This window comes from Pan paniscus, chromosome 7 (genome assembly GCF_029289425.2).
Source record: "Pan paniscus chromosome 7, NHGRI_mPanPan1-v2.0_pri, whole genome shotgun sequence".
In the NCBI taxonomy this organism is placed as follows: Eukaryota; Metazoa; Chordata; class Mammalia; order Primates; family Hominidae; genus Pan; species Pan paniscus.
The window spans coordinates 70,434,653-70,450,696 of record NC_073256.2 but is presented as its reverse complement, the minus strand read 5'-3'; the positions used below and the strand labels follow the sequence as shown (position 1 = coordinate 70,450,696).

The 16,044-nt window shown below is 35.7% G+C and overlaps 1 protein-coding gene across 1 annotated transcript in view; it reads right to left on the bottom strand.

Moving 5' to 3' along the window:
* Positions 1-16,044, bottom strand: part of RP1 (RP1 axonemal microtubule associated) — a 333,216-nt gene that overhangs the window by 73,804 nt on the left and 243,368 nt on the right. The window contains exon 26 of the mRNA XM_057303012.2: positions 13,989-14,152. Coding sequence (XP_057158995.2) covers positions 13,989-14,152 — 164 coding nt within the window. The remainder of the gene's footprint in view (positions 1-13,988; positions 14,153-16,044) is intronic.

Sequence of the window (16,044 nt, the reverse complement as noted above, 5' to 3'; positions counted from 1 at the left end):
TCCTAACACATGCAGTGGACTGAGGTAGCTGGTAGGTGTTTGAGGTGTGTGTGTGTGTGTGTGTGAGAGTGTGTGTTTAGTCCTATGTGACCCAGTTCAGCTAGGTAGAGTTTTCTGCACTCATCTAGTGGTTATCATGGATAAAATGTGCATAAGCAAATGTGAAATTCCACTTATGCTCACTGTTCTTTAATATACCAATTATGTTGGAACAAATTCACATTTCCAAAACAACTATTACAGCCAAACTGATTGTACTTTATTTCTACCTTAACGTCTATTATCACAACTATTTCCTAGCCTAATTTCTAGTCTCAAAGATGATGAAGAGGTGCCGTCCTCCTCTATAAAACCTATTCTTCCAACTGCATTTTTGGTAGCTGTTAAGAAAGTAGATCTCTTTATTTTTGAAGGATCTGACTCTAACATTTACTCCAACTGTCTTCAGCAGTCTTACATACAAAAATGTCTCTCCAGTGTCACCTTCTTCTCATGCAAAAATGGATAATTTTTCTATTCCTAAAAAGGGGTCTACTCTTTACACTGTTGTGCTCTCTCTAATACCTGCTTCCCTCTCACAAACCTAATGATCAAGTGGCTCTATATCCAGAACCACCATTTCTCTTCACCCCATGATAGATTCTATCATTCCCTATAATATCTCTCAGCAAGATTAGTAAAATGGCTCTTTTGAAAGGCACTAACATCCTCTTTGTTGGCAAATTTAACCATTTTCTTTCCATTTTCGTTCCTCATTTCTGTGAAGCATCTGACTGTTGGATTCTATATTCATTTCCTAGGGTTTTCATAACAAACTGGGTGGCTTAAAACAACGGATACTTATTCTCTCACCATTTCTGGAGCCTGGAAGTCTGAAATCAAGACGTCAATGAGGCCATACTCCCTCTGAGACTCTGGGTGGAATCCTTCCTTGCCTCTTTCTAGCTCCTGGTGGTGGCTGTCAATCTTTGGCATCCTTTGGCTTACAGCTCACCAATCTAATCTCTGCCTCTGTCACTAAATAGTGTTCTCTCTCGATGCTTCTCTTCTCTCTTATAACACCACCAGTCATATTGAATCAAGGCCCTGCCTACTCTGGCATGACCTCATGTTAACTTACATCATAATTAAATCTGTAAAGAGCCTATTTCCAAATAAGGTCATATTCACAGGTATCAAGGATTTCAACATATCTTCTAGAGGAACACAATTCAACCTATAACTGTCACCTACATTTGCCTGAAACACTTTTGTCTCTTTGCTTCCCAAACACAATACAAATACTTTTAAGAATTTTGAGTGTTGACTACATGCCCTTTTATATGCTGAAAATTTTACATTGATTTTATATACCCACATAATCCTCACAACAATCCTCTTAGGTACTACTATTTTTAATAATTTTACAGAGGATAAAATGGTAAATAACTGCCCACAAACACACAGGTGGTCAAGAAGCTAAAATCTGAACCCAGGATATCTGGTTCCAATACTCACACCTATCACTGCACTATCTGTCCACCCGATAATTCCTTGGCTACCAACTGAGAAAAATAGCTGAAGAAGAATCAGAATCTCACTGCTGATCCTAGAAAATGTGGTTTAAATAGAATGATGAGATAATATTCCAAATTGCAAGATTAAGAGAGAATGGAAAGAGAAAGAGGTAAAGGAATGAGTATGGGTTAGTACTTTGAAGATTTGCAAAGAGAAGGAAAACTGTAACCTAAGAGTAGAGTAAGGGTCACATTTAGAACAGGAAAAACATAAGCCTGTTGGCAGGTTGAAGGCAAGGGCTAAATAGAATAATCCTGAAAACGCAAGAAAAAATAAGGATGGCTAATGGGTCACAATTTTGAGAGACAGAGGAGGATATGATCAAGTCCACAAATAAAGATGTTAGTCTTTCAAAAGAAGATGTCAGCAGAGAGGGATTAGAGAATGATATTTTTTTCTTTCATGTTTCAGTTTTGCTAAATATCTATCATCCAGCTCAGAGCAGACATCAGCAAACAACCTTAATCTTCCCTCTCCACAAAGGTTTTTGGCTTCTTAAGGAGTAGGCCATGCCATATTCTTTCAGTTGTCCTCCAGTAAATAAAAAATGATTGATATCTGAAGCCAATAATATTTTTGTTCTAAAATTTAGCCCATCTGAGGAAATTTAACCCTTCTGAAAATCAATGATATGTTTTCCATAGTATATTCTGCACCTGTATTAGGGTTTTTAGGTCTTTTTTGGCTTTATTTATGTTTATCTATTCATTCATTGATGGAGAGATAGGGTCTTCCCATGTCTTGGCTATTATGAATGACACTGCAATGACCACATGGGTGCAGATATCTCTTCAAGATACTGATTTTGTTTCCTTCAGATATATACACAGAAGCAGATCATATGGTAGCTCTATTTTTAATTTTATAGGCCTCTCCTTACTGTTTTCCATAATGTCTGTACCGATACATTCCCACAAGCAATATACAAGGGTTCCCTTTTCTCCACATCCTCACCAAAATTTACTATCTCTTGTTTTTTTGATGATAGCCATACTAACAGGTTAGATGTGGTATCTCATTGCAGTTTCAATTTGCATTTCCCTGATGATTAGTTAAGTTGAGCACCTTTTTGTGTACATGTTGGCCATTTCTATGTCTTCTTTGGGAAAATGTCTATTCAGGTCTTTTCCCATTTTTAAATTATATTATTTGGGTTTTTCTACTATTAAGCTGAATGAGTTCCTGATATATTTGGGATATTAATCCCTTATCAGATATTTGGTTTGCAAATATTTTCTCCCTTTCCCATTTCATTTCAACTCATTGCCTTTTTGTTTTGCTGATTATTTTCATTTCTGTGCAGAAACGTTTTAGTTTAATACAGCCCGTTTGTGTATTTTTGCTTGTGTTGCCTGTGCTTCTGGTGTCATAGCCAAAAACATCATTGCCAAAACATAGGGAAAAGTGGGTTTTGCCTATGATTTCTTTCTCTTCTAGAATTTTTAAGTATTTAATCCATTGCTAATTAATTTTTGTGAAAGGTATAAGACATGGGTCCAATTTCATTCTTTTGCTCATGGATATCCAGTTTTCCCAACACCACTTATTGAAAAAGGTAATATTTCCCCATTGTGCATTCTTGGTGCCCTTGTCAAATATTGACAAACAGTTGGTTGTATATGCATGCGCTTATTTCTGGGCTCTTGATTCTGTTCCGTTTGACTTTGTGTCTACTTTTATGCCAATAAAATAAAAATACTATTTTAGTTTTTATGGCTTTAGAATATAGTGTGAAATCAGATAATGCAATGCATCCAGCTTTGTTCTTTTTTTTCAAGAATGCTTTGACTATTTAGAGTTTTTTGTGGTTTCACATGAAATTTTGGATTGTTTTTTATATTTCTGTCAAAAATGCTATTGGAATTTTGATAGGAATTTCACTGAATCTGTAAATTGCTTTGGGTAATATGTATATTTTAATAATATTAATTTTTCTGATCCATGAACATGGAATATCTTTCCATTTAATTGTACATACTTTAATTTCTTTCAACAATGACTTATTTTTTTAAGTGTAGAGATGTTTCACTTTCTTGGTTAAATTTATTCCTAATTATTTTATTGTTTCAATGGTATTATAAATGGGATTAAATGTTTTTTCAGATAGTTCATTGTTAATGTATGAAAATGCAACAGATTTTTTAAATGTTGATTTTGTAGCTTGCAACTTTACTGAGTTTGTTTATTCTAACTGCTTTTTGGTGGAATTTTTAGAATTTTCTATATGTAAGATTATGTCATCTGCAAACAGATGATTTTACTTCCTTCTGTCTGATTTGGATGCCCTATTTTTTCTTGCCTAATTATTCTAACTAGCACTTCCAGTACTATGTTAAATAGAAGTAGCAAGAGTAGGCACCCTTATCTTGTTCCTGATGTTTGAGAGAAAGCCTTCAGCTTTTCACCATTGAGTATAATGTTTGCTGTGGGTTTATCACATTTGGTCTTTATTAGGTTGGATACATTCCTTCTATATTAAATATGCTGAGAGTTTTTATCACAAAACCATGTTGAAATTTGTCAAATGCTTTTTCTGTATCTGTTGAGATGATCACATTATTTTTATCCTTCCTTCTGTTAATACAGTGTATCACAATTATTAATTTGTACATATTGAACCATCCTTGCACTCCAGGGATAAATCCCACTTGATTACGCTAAATGATACTTTAATATGCTATTGAATTGTGTTTGCCAGTATTTTGTTGAGGATTTTTGCCCCTACATTCATCAGGAATATTGTCCTGTAATTTTCTCTTCTGCTAATATCCTGTCTGGCTTTGGTATCTGGGTAATGCTGGCCTCATAAAATGAGTTTGGAAGTATTCCCTCCACTTTAGATTTTTTAGAAGAGTTTGAGATGGTTTGGCATTAATTATTCCTTAAATCTTTGGTAGAACTCAGAATGAAGACTAAAGGTCTTGGTTTTTTCCTTGTTGGGAGATTACTGATTCAATCTCCTTACTCATTACTGGTGTATTCAGGCTTTCTATTTCTTCATGTTTCAATCTTTTTAGGTTGTCTGTTTCTATAAATTTATACGTTTTCTCTAGGTTATTCAATTTGTTGACACATAATAGTTCATAGCAGTCTCTTATGATCCTATGTATTTCTGTGGTATGGGTTGTAATGTCTTCTTTTTCATTGATAATTTTATTTATTTGAGTTCTCTCACTTTTTTTCTCAGTCTAGCTAGAGGCTTAAGTTTATCTTTTCCAAAAACTAATTTTTGGTTTTATTGATCTTTTCTATTGTTCTTCTACTCTCTATTTCATTTTTTTCCCATTCTAATCTTGTTTCCTTCTTTCTGCTAACTTTGAATTTATTTTGTTCTATTTTTCTAATTCCTCGAAGTGTATAGTTAGCTTGTTTATTTGAGATATTTATTGTTTCATAATGTAGCCATTTACGGCTATAAACTTTCCTCTCAGCACTGCTTTTGTATCACATAAGTTTTGGTATGTTGTATTTTCATTTGTGTTTGTCTCAAGTTATTTTTTGATTTATTCCATGACTCCTTAATCATTGAGAAGTGTGTTTAATCTCCATGAATTTGTAAATCTTCCAATTTTTTTCCTGTCGTTTACTTTGAGTTTCATACTATTGTAGTGAGAAAAGATACTTGATGTAATTTCAATCTTCTTGAATTTATTAAGACTTGTTTTGTGTCCTAACATATGATCTATCCTGGATATTTTACGTGCCCTTGAGAATAGTATGTATTCTGCTGTTGGATGAAATGTTCTGTATATGTCTGTTAGGTTCACTGGGTTTACAGTATTGTTCAAACCCATGGTTTCCTCATCAGTTTTCTATCTGGATGATCTATCCGTCATTGAGGGTTTAATATCAAAGATCCTTACTATTATAATATTGCTGCTTATTTCTCCTTTCACTTCTATTGTTGTAAATGTACTCACTTTATATATTTAGATGCTCAGTGTTGGGTACATAAATATTTATAATTGTTCTATCTTCTTGATAAATTGATCCCTTTATCATTAAGTAATAATCTTCTTAGTCTCTTGTGACAGTTTTCAGCTTAAGGTCAATTTGTATGATATAATTATAGTCACTCGTGCCCACATTTGATTATCATTTCATGGAAAGTGTTTTCCATCCCTAACTACAGCCTATGTGTGTCTTTAAAGCTAAAGTGAGTCCCCTATAGGCAGCTTATTATTGGATCTTGTTTTTTAATCCATTCAAATGCTGCACATCTTTTCATCAAATAATTTAATCCATTTATATTTAAAGTAATTATTGATCATTTAAAACGTATTTTTGCCATTTGGTTAATTTTCTGATTATATTTCCTTTACTCCTTTCTTCCTTGCTTATTGTCTTCTTTTGTAATTGATGACTTTTGTGTTGGTATTCTTTGATCTCTGTCTCTTAATCTTTTGTGTATCTACTGCAGATTTATTCTTTGTGGTTACCATAAGACTTGCATAAAATATCTTATCATTTTCACATCCTATTTTAAGCAGATAATTTAAATTTAATTGTCTATAAAATGACACTTTTAACTCACACCTAATATTTTATGTTATTGATATTACAATTTGCATTTTATATATATCTAATAGCAAGTTATTGTTGTTAGTTATTTTTAATACATTTTTAACTTCTCTACTAGAATTGAAATGAGTTATGCATCACCATAATAAAAATTTAGAGAATTCTGCCTTTGACTATATATATTTATTTTTACAACAAGTTTCATATATTCATATATTTTAGGTTGTTAATTAGGGTCTTTTCATTTCAACTTGATGAACTTCCTTGAGTATTTCTTGTAAGGAAGGTAAAAGTGATGAACTCCTTCATCACTTTGGGATGGGAAATCTTTATTTCTCCATTTCTGAAGGACAAGTTTGGTGGGTACAGTATTCTTGGTTGGCAGTTTTTTTTTTTAGTATTTTGAATATATGATCCCACTCTTTCCCGGCCTGCAAGCGTTCTGCTAGAAATCCACTGACAGTCTTGTGGAGGCTCCACTGTATATGATGAATCATTTTTCTTTCATTGCTTTCAAAATTCTCTTTGTCTTTCAGTTTTGACAATTTATTTATAATTTGCTTTGTGCATAACATTTCAGATTCAACCTGTCTAGTGACACTTGGGGTTCACAAATCAGAATGTCTGTTTCTCTCCCCAAATTTGCAAGGTTTTCAGTAATCATTTCTTTAAATAGGCTTTTTGTCCCTATCTTTCCTTCTTCTCCTTCTGGAATTTTTCATAATGCATATATTGTTTCACTTGATGGTATCCCATTAACTCATAACCTTTCTTCGCTTTTTAAAATTATTTTGTTTCCTTTTTGCTCCACCGACTGAATATTTTCAAATGACCTGTCTTCAAATTCACTGATTCTTTCTTCTTCTTTATTGAGTCAAATGTTGAAGCTCTCTACTGAATTTTTCATTTCATTCACTGTATTCTTCAGCTTTAGAATTTTAATTTTATTTAATGGTTTCTATGTCCTTGTTGAACTTCTATAATAGTTTTGATCATGTGTTGCTTATCTAACTTCATTTAGTTGTCTACCTTTTTTTTTTTCTTGAAGTTCACTGAACTTGTTTAAAGGGATTATTCTCAATTCCTTGTCAAACAGTTCCTAGATCTCCATTTCTCTAGGATCAACTATTGGAGCTTTATTATTCTTCTTTGGTAGTTTCATGTTACCATGACTTCTTTGTGATCCTTATATTCTTGCATTGGTGACTGTGCATTTAAGGAAGCAATCAGGTATTCCAGCCTTTACAGGTTCACTTTGGCAGGGAAAGACCTTCACCCATCAGCCCAGCCTGGAGTTTTAGACAGACCAGCTGGTAGCATTCACAGGTAGGTTATGCTTTCTGTTAAGGTCTCCAACTGGGCAAGACATCTGCCCATGCTCTGATGTTGGGTGGAGCTGCAAGGTGGTCTCTGCAACCAGTAGGTCTGCTGACCTGGCTGTAGTCAGGCAGAACTTCTGGTTGGGCTCCTGGCAAGATGGGGCCACTGGCTGGGCTCCACAATTGCCTCTGGTTGGGCAGAGTTATAGGCTGCTTTCCCTGGCCAAGAAGTGCTGCTGCTTGGACTTATGATTAGGCAGGGCTATAGGCTGAGTTCCACAATCACTCCTAGTCAGAGACCTAACCAATCTCTCTGGCCAGACAGTGCTCATGGCTGGTCTCCACATTCATGCAGGCTGAGCTCTGCAGTTGGGGTTAGCTGCAGCCTGGGCTCTGCAACTGGGTAGGGTCAAGGCTGTGTCTCACAGTTGAGCAGGGTTATTGGGTGGGTTGCCTGATAATGCAGAGCTGTTGCTGTGCTCCACAGTCAGTGAGGACCTCTACTGGGCTCTCAGTTTGGGAGAATCTGTAGATTGTGCCCTGCAGTTTGATGGGGTTATAGGCTGCACTCCACGATTAGGTGGGTTTGCTGTCTGGACTCCCTGCTCCATCAGGCTATGCTCCACAATTTAGCAAGACCATAGGCTGGGTTTTATTGTCAGGTGGGGCTGTAGGCTAAACTTCACAGCTGAAAGGGGCCATAGACTGGGCTTCATGGTAGGCTGGATTGCTAGCCTAGCTCCCTGGTCAGGCAGGGACACAGGCTTGCCCCATAGTTGGTCAAGGTCACTGGCTGGGCTGCCTTCCCTGGTGGAATCACAGGCTGGGTTCTATGTCATGGCAGAGTCTTTGTCTAGGCTTCCTGATCAGGCAGGGCTGCAAGATATGCTCCAGAGTCAGGCAGGGTCATTGGCTTGGCTCATTGCTCAGGCAGGGCTGTAGGTTAGGCTCCATGGCTTGGCCTGACCACTGGCTTGGAACCCAAGACAGGCATAACTGCAGACTGTATTCTCTGGCCAGACAGTACCACTAGTTTTGCTCCATGGTTAGGCAGAGACACTGACTAAGCTCTCTGGTTAGTCGGTGATAATGCTAACAGCAGGGATGCAGTGCTATCGCCAAGTTCTGTGCACTGGTTGCTGTGAACCCCTGCCATGCTTCTTTGTTCCTGGCTGACCCCATAGAATCTAGCCCTGCCAAGTCCCTCAGTATACCCTGTAGGGGAAAGCAGAAGTGAGTTTCCCATGAAGCACCCCAAAATTTTGGAAAAGCTGGATGTCCATTTAGGACTAGCTTGGTATGATGCCATGCCAGCCTGAGGGAGAGGTGAAGCAGTCAAAGTGTAACTGCTTCTCTTACCCTTTTAATGAGACTTTTTCTCATTTCTGTGGGGTGCATCAGCCTCACCCCCATTTTCTGGGATTTTCACAAAGGCACTCTTCTCTGTAGATGATTGTTAGTCTTCCTGTGAGGAGTACTGAAGCTAAGCAAATTCTATTCTATTATCTTGCTGACATCATCTGAACTGGGGTTTTATTTCTGCAATTTATTTTCTATTTAAGGGGAACAACGTTATTAACTTTTCTTAATAAGTATCTATAATTGAAAATTTGTAGAAGATGCCATTTTAAAAATATTTCAACTTTTGTAACTAACGAAAAACTTTAAGTTAAATTGTCCCTAGGATCTGCCATCCACAGGAAAGTCAAACATGTCAACAGGGAACTGCTTAGTGCTGCCACTCCTAAACTTCTGAATGAAGTCAATGTAAAATGTTACCAATCTCCAAGTTTTAGGATTCCTAAAAAAAAAAAAAAAAGGAAAGAATGGAAAAGACGATGAAAAAGGAAGAGGACAAGGAGGAGAGAAAAGAAAGTCATACAGAGTTATGCCAAAATCAAAATGACATGCTAACACCCATCTAGCTAATGGCTAATAGTTTGTAGGCCCACATGGACATCTAACTTTTAAACATTGAAAAGACCCAGATAAATATTCTTGATATTACATACTCAACTGACTTGCTCTAGCTCAGCCAACCTAGTCTTGTTTTCCTATATTCCTTCCTCCTACTCCAGCCTCCAGACATTTCTACACATACCCCCATGCCAGAAATAGCCACCCACCAGCCATCTGCCAAGCTGCCTTCCTGCCTTCATTCATCTGAAAAATTATCTTAAACACCATCCTATCAGGAAGTCTACCACAATTTGTGGGCAGGATCATAAGAGTCAGCCTAAAGAGCATAATGATAAGAGTGTTTTATACTTTATATAAAGTGCATTGATGTTTAACTCTTTCAGTCTGCATAGTTATATTATAAAGTATTGTTGCACTCATTTTACAAAGGAGGAAATTAAAGCTTACAAATGTTAAGTGCTTTATCCATATTTCCTTATATAGTAAAGAGCAGAGTTGGAGGTCAAATATAGGTCTTCTCATTGCTGGTGATATAAATTGTTTTTACAAAGGCAAAACTGTATTATCCATTTCAATCCTAAGGAGCATAAGGGATATTCAATGATTAGGCAAGTGCCCTGGGAGTTCACAATAAATATTAAACCTTTTCATCCACAAAATTAATTGACTTCATACAATAGTAAATCAGAAGCAGAAAGCGACTTTCTAGGAGTGAACGGCAAAAGCACTAACTTTTTCCCAGCAACAGAGAATACTATTTAGCGTTTCAATTTGCAAAAATGCAATAAAAAGCCCAACTAAATTTCTGGGCAGGTTTATAAGTAAATAATATTAATATAAGATACATGGATGCCTTTATGATTCCCTCAGAGTGAGAAGGATCACAAGAAAAATTCAACAATGAAGGCCCCCAAGATAAAGCAGTCAATATTAAACAAATTTCAGCAAAGTCATTTTTATTAAATTTTCATGATTTCAATGGATATTTATGAGTAGACACTCATAATAGCATAAGTAGTCTATGTCAGGCAATAAACAGATTCAAGGGTTAGCAAGTGAACTAGGTCTAGTCCCTGTTCTCTAGAAACTCCTCTCTGCCTACTCTCTCCAACTTTCTGCCGTAATGGACATTTTGCTCTTAATTTTGCCTTGATTGTTTTCCTGAGGATGTTTAATTTCCTTCATTTTGGCTCTTAGTGACATTCTAGGTGCAACCATAGAGCTGAACTCTATAGTCTATAGAGGGTATTTATCAAAATTGCTGCAAAGCCACTGACACCATTTTGCAAGCCCTTTTTGAAACTAGAATCCTCTTCTTTTATGAAGTCCTACAACCAAGTTCCTCTTCAAGGCCTATGACTGGGTCAGGAGAATATTACAGTTACCCTTCATTGTCACCTACGATATGAACAGTTATATAAAAGGAAATTTTCACTGTTCTGACAATAAGATAGTCAATGTCTCAAGAGCCACTTGGATGGTGGCTCTTCTATTCCAAGGATTTGGTCACATGACATAGCCTCAAATCCAAATTTATATTGGGCCAGTTCTTATTTATCTTCAGCAAGTTATAGAAATCATGGAAGATTTCATGGAGAAATAGAAACTTGAATTAAAAATAACAAAATCTGATCAAGATAATAAGAGCAGAGCAGGACTTCTGAAATGGCAGACGGAGACCCTCCATAAATCCAGTGCTCCACAAAAGCAATAAAAAAATTATTGAAATGAAATTATCTAGAACTCTGAAAATTAATCAAAGGATTATAACAAATTGAGGAGCATGTATTCAATGAAAACGACGAACATTGGTAGAAACATAAGGGTACCTTATAAGTACTTTGATCTACTCTCTACCACCCTCCCCAACCCCACAATAGTCTTGAAAACTGGCAACCTTGCAACCACAGTAACTATTAAAACCAACAGTAAGGTGATCTACACCTAAACACAACACAGTAAAATTTTTGAAAGCCAAAAACAAGCAGAGAATCTTGAAAGCAGCAGAAGATAAACAACTTATATGTACAGGATCTTTAATAAGGTTAACTTCTGACTTCTCATCAGAAATCATAAAGGCCATAAAGAAGTGGGATGACATATTCAAAGTACTGAAAGAAAAAAACTGTCAACCAAGACTTGCATATGCAAATTAAGACTTTCCTAGATAAACAAAAATAGAGAATTCGTCACTAGCAGACCTGCCCTACAAGAAATGCCAAAGGGAACTCTTCAGTCTGATTTGAAAGGACACTAGAAGGTAACTTAAATCCATACCAGCAAGGAAGTTAAAAGGTAACTCAAAAAACGGGAGAAAAAATTGTAAAACATATTTTTTTATTTGTTATCTTGGGGCTGTTCATTGTTGAATAAACATATTTGTTATCGATATGATAACAGATTCATATTGGGAATATATAACGAACTCTTAAACTCATTAATAAAAAGACAAATGATCCAATTAAAAATGGGCAAATCGTTGCTTCTCAGCCTTTTGGCTAAGATCAAGTATAAATATGGGCAAGTCATTTGAACAGATATTTCTCCAGTGAAAACACACCAATGGCCAATAAGCATATGAAAAGGTGGTCAACATCATTAGTCATTAAGGAAATACATATCAAAATCACAATAAGATACTATTTCACATCCACTAGGATGGTTAGAATCAAAAAACAGATAATATCGAATGTCGATAAAGATGTGGAGAAAGATGAAACCTTGTACATTGCTGGTAGAAGTGTAAAAATGGTGCAGCTACTTTGGAAAACAGTTTGGCAGTTCCTCAAAGTGTTAAACATATGATTCAGAAATTTTACTCCTAGGTATATACCAAAGTTTATGTGTGAAATGATACATACATAGTGAAGCAATAACATGTTCACACAAAAACTTGTACATAGATGTTCATAGCTGCATTGTTCACAACAGCTGAAAATGAAAACAACTCAAATCTGTATCAACTGATAAATGGATAAATAAAATGTGGTTCATTCATATAATAGGATATTATTTAACCATAAAAAAGAATAAAGTACTGATACATGCTACAACACCGATTAAGCTTTAAAGCATTCTTTATGCTACGTAAAACAAGTCGGAGAAAAATACTCCATGTTGCATGATTCCATTTACATGAAATGTCCAGAACAGGCAAATGTGTAGAGACAGAAAGTAGATTACTAGTTTCCTAAAGCTGGGAGATAGGAAAATGGAGAGTTTCTGCTAATGGGTACTGGCCTTCTTTTTGGAGTGATGAAATTGTTCTAAAATTAGATTGTGGTGATTGTTTAGTACATTCACAGGGTTGTACACTTTATACACTTTAAATGGGTAAATGTTTTTTTACCCTCATTTGATCATTATACAATATATGTATGTACTGGAGCATCACACTGTACCCCATAAATATATACAATTATGTATCAATTAAAAAGAAAACTTTAAAACAAAAAAATTAAAAAATAATAAAAAATGAATGAATGTTATGATATGAATGTTAGAGTGAATTATATTGCAAAAAACCACTTTTAACAAAAAGAAATGAAGACAACTTCCATAGATCCACAGTTATATACTCTCACTTGCACAAATAAACTGATAAATTTTAATTAAAATTATTAAATATGTTGTATGGCAGAAATAGATAACATGATTTGGGATGTCATAAGGATTTAATAACCATTAAAATTTACCAGTGTTTACTATGTTTTTGGAGGCAATGTGCTATGTAAATCAGAAACTTTTACACCATAGTTTTTCAAAATGGATCAAGAGTAATACCATTTCCCAGAGTTTGTCATAGGAAAATAGGTAGCTTTGGTTAAAAAAATAAGAGGAAAGCTAAGGTTAAAACTATGTTCATTGCAGCATTATTTATAATAGTAAAAACTTGAAAGCCATTTAAATGTCCAACACTACCAAAGTGTTCTATTTATTCATAGTACATTACTTAGTATCTAAACAATATAAATTTTAAGTTAGAAGACTATGTAATGGCCATATTGCATGTAATACAGGGTGCTACAAAATTGCCTATGTAGTGCAATATTAATAGCAAACATTTATTGAGCATTTCAGATACTACATTGAGGACTAATTAATTTAATCCTCATTCTAACCCTACGAAGTAAAGATTATTGAGGAAAGTGAGGCACAGAAAGGTTAAATAATGTGTCCAGGTCACCATGCTTGTAAATGGCAAAGTCAGCATTTGAATCTTGACCATTTGACCGTTTCGCCCATGTCTTAGTCATTAGGCCTGCACCACCTTTCCATCATACCATCATGCTCCATCATATGTGTTAGTGTGCTTGTGGAAAACATGTATGGGTATGAACAAAGACTGAGACAGATATTCAAAAATGGAAATGCTCAACTTGACAATAGGATTAGTAGTAAATTATTCCACTCTAATTTTTAAATGTTCTAAAATGCATGTAGTTTTTTGCCTTTATACAAATAAAAAAATGAAGAAGAAACAAAAATCCTACGTCCCTGTTGTTATTACTGTTTCCCAGCTCCCATGGGATAAAACATGCCACATATACCAAGCAAATTTAACGCAAATGCAATACCAAAAGAACAACAAAAAATTACACTCCATTTCATCTTCGGGGATGTATATCACAATATATCTTAGCAAACAAGTTATAGCTGTATCATTTTTACCTTGAATATATCTGCAGTGTTAGGGTTAAACAGCTGGTGTTTCCCAGATCCCAAAATAATAGGACCTGAACATTTTGTTTCTCCATAGACATAAAGGAACACTGTTGCCGTGGTGCCGGCATTTTCAAGATCCCCAGTGACAATGGTCACCTTCCAGTCTCCAGCTGCAAAGGAAAAAGGAGATCAATATAAAAGTATAGGGGAAAAACACATTAATATTAGGAAAATAAGGATTTCTACTTAATCTACTTGGTTATGAAATGAATAGTTCGTGAAATCAAGTACTAAAATAATTGCTTATCATGGATTTCCTCCTTGAATGCTAGAATATAAAAAAGTTTTGGAAATATTGTAGCTTAACTACAAAACAAATAGTAGTGGGCTTTTTAGAACAATACATATTTTGGGCAAAACAATGGAGTTGGAGGCATTTAGCAATTAGTGTTTAGCTGAAATACTTAGGAGTTTATTTAGGCAAATAACTGTCAAATTTGGGGATGGGAATGGATGACAGGCATCCTGATAACCTGATGTTAAGGCATCATCTGTACTAAAGAGTCCTATCAAGCTACACTAGTAACACAGTTTGGTGATCCTAGCAGATAGTGCTAAGGATGTAGAAGATATAAAAACAAGGCAAAAAAGAACTTTCTTTCTCATGAAAAATTGCTGGAGTTCCCTGAGAGTTGGAACACACCAACAAGTAAGGAAGAAAATGCTGTACTGGATAAATAGGTCTTGGCAAAAGGAATTGGGCTTGGGGAGGGAGGATGAAGAAAAGACACGTTTGAAATAGAGAAAGACAATGCATCATGCAAGCAGAAGGGATCATTGAGCTTCCTGCTGCAGTGATACTGAGAGCACAGAAAGGCTGAGACAAGCAGAGCATGACAGGAAACAACGTAAAAAGATCTATGAGTTGTTTTATGATTGGTTTAGTTAGAAAGACAAAATAAGTCTTCATTTTATTATTTTGTGCACTTCTTTGGGAAACTACATCATCAACCCACAGCAATGAACCCCTCTCACCCTGAGTCCACACCACACAGCCAAGCACAGCAAAGGACAAAGTCCTGCCAGTTAGAACTCTGTGCGGTGCATGCGCCTCTACTCATCACAGCCTGTCCTTAGAGTGCAGGGGTAATCTGAAGATGTTGTTACTGTTGTTTTCTAAGGCCCCATAAACCTACAACCTTGTATTTTTTATATTTCCAAAATACAATTAAAACCACCACTATTCTGCCCACCAAGTTCTCAGTAATTCTTTCATTAAGATGCGATTTTCTTTTTAAAACACAATGCTACTCCCCACCCGCCACTGTCTGTATATACATAAACATCATTTGAAGATCTCTCAACAGTTTGATAAAACTTGCATCAAGTAAATTTTGCATAATGTCATCTTTGTTAAGAAAGATGGACCCAGTACCTCAGTACCGAAAGCCAAAGGGGCAGCAGAACTCAAAAGGGTGCACTGCTACTTCTACCCCGCAGCCAGCCAGCTTTCAGGAACTACAGTTCATGTGGGAAAATAAGAAACATGCAAATCTAAAACTAAGTCCCATTGAGAATCCTATCATAACTTAATTCTTACAGAAAACCTCACACCTGTGCTTTGATGCATAATTCAAGAAGCTGAAGGATCTCTTTCCTTTTTTGTAGGTCTTCTTTCCTATCTCATCCTTATCTCCTTCCCCGGCCATCTGGGCCTGCTGTCATGCTATCATGGGGGGAGGGACGGGAATAAGTTTGCATAGAAGCTTGGATGTCTTGTTTACTGAAATAGAGGCAAATAGCAAGGAACCACTGATTCATATAATATGTCTGTGTTCCTCCTTTTTGGAATTAGCATGTCACGATGACATAGGCCTTAAGGGTGGAATAACTAATGAACATCATCTGCAGTTATTTTTATTCACTTTCAAGTTTTCCTAAGCATATTTTTCTTTTTTGCAACTGGAAAAAAAAATACATTTTATATTTCATCCTTTAAAAATCTAATCACTTAACTTCTCTAAGAATGTTTCACTACCTAAAATACAAAATAGTTGAGAAC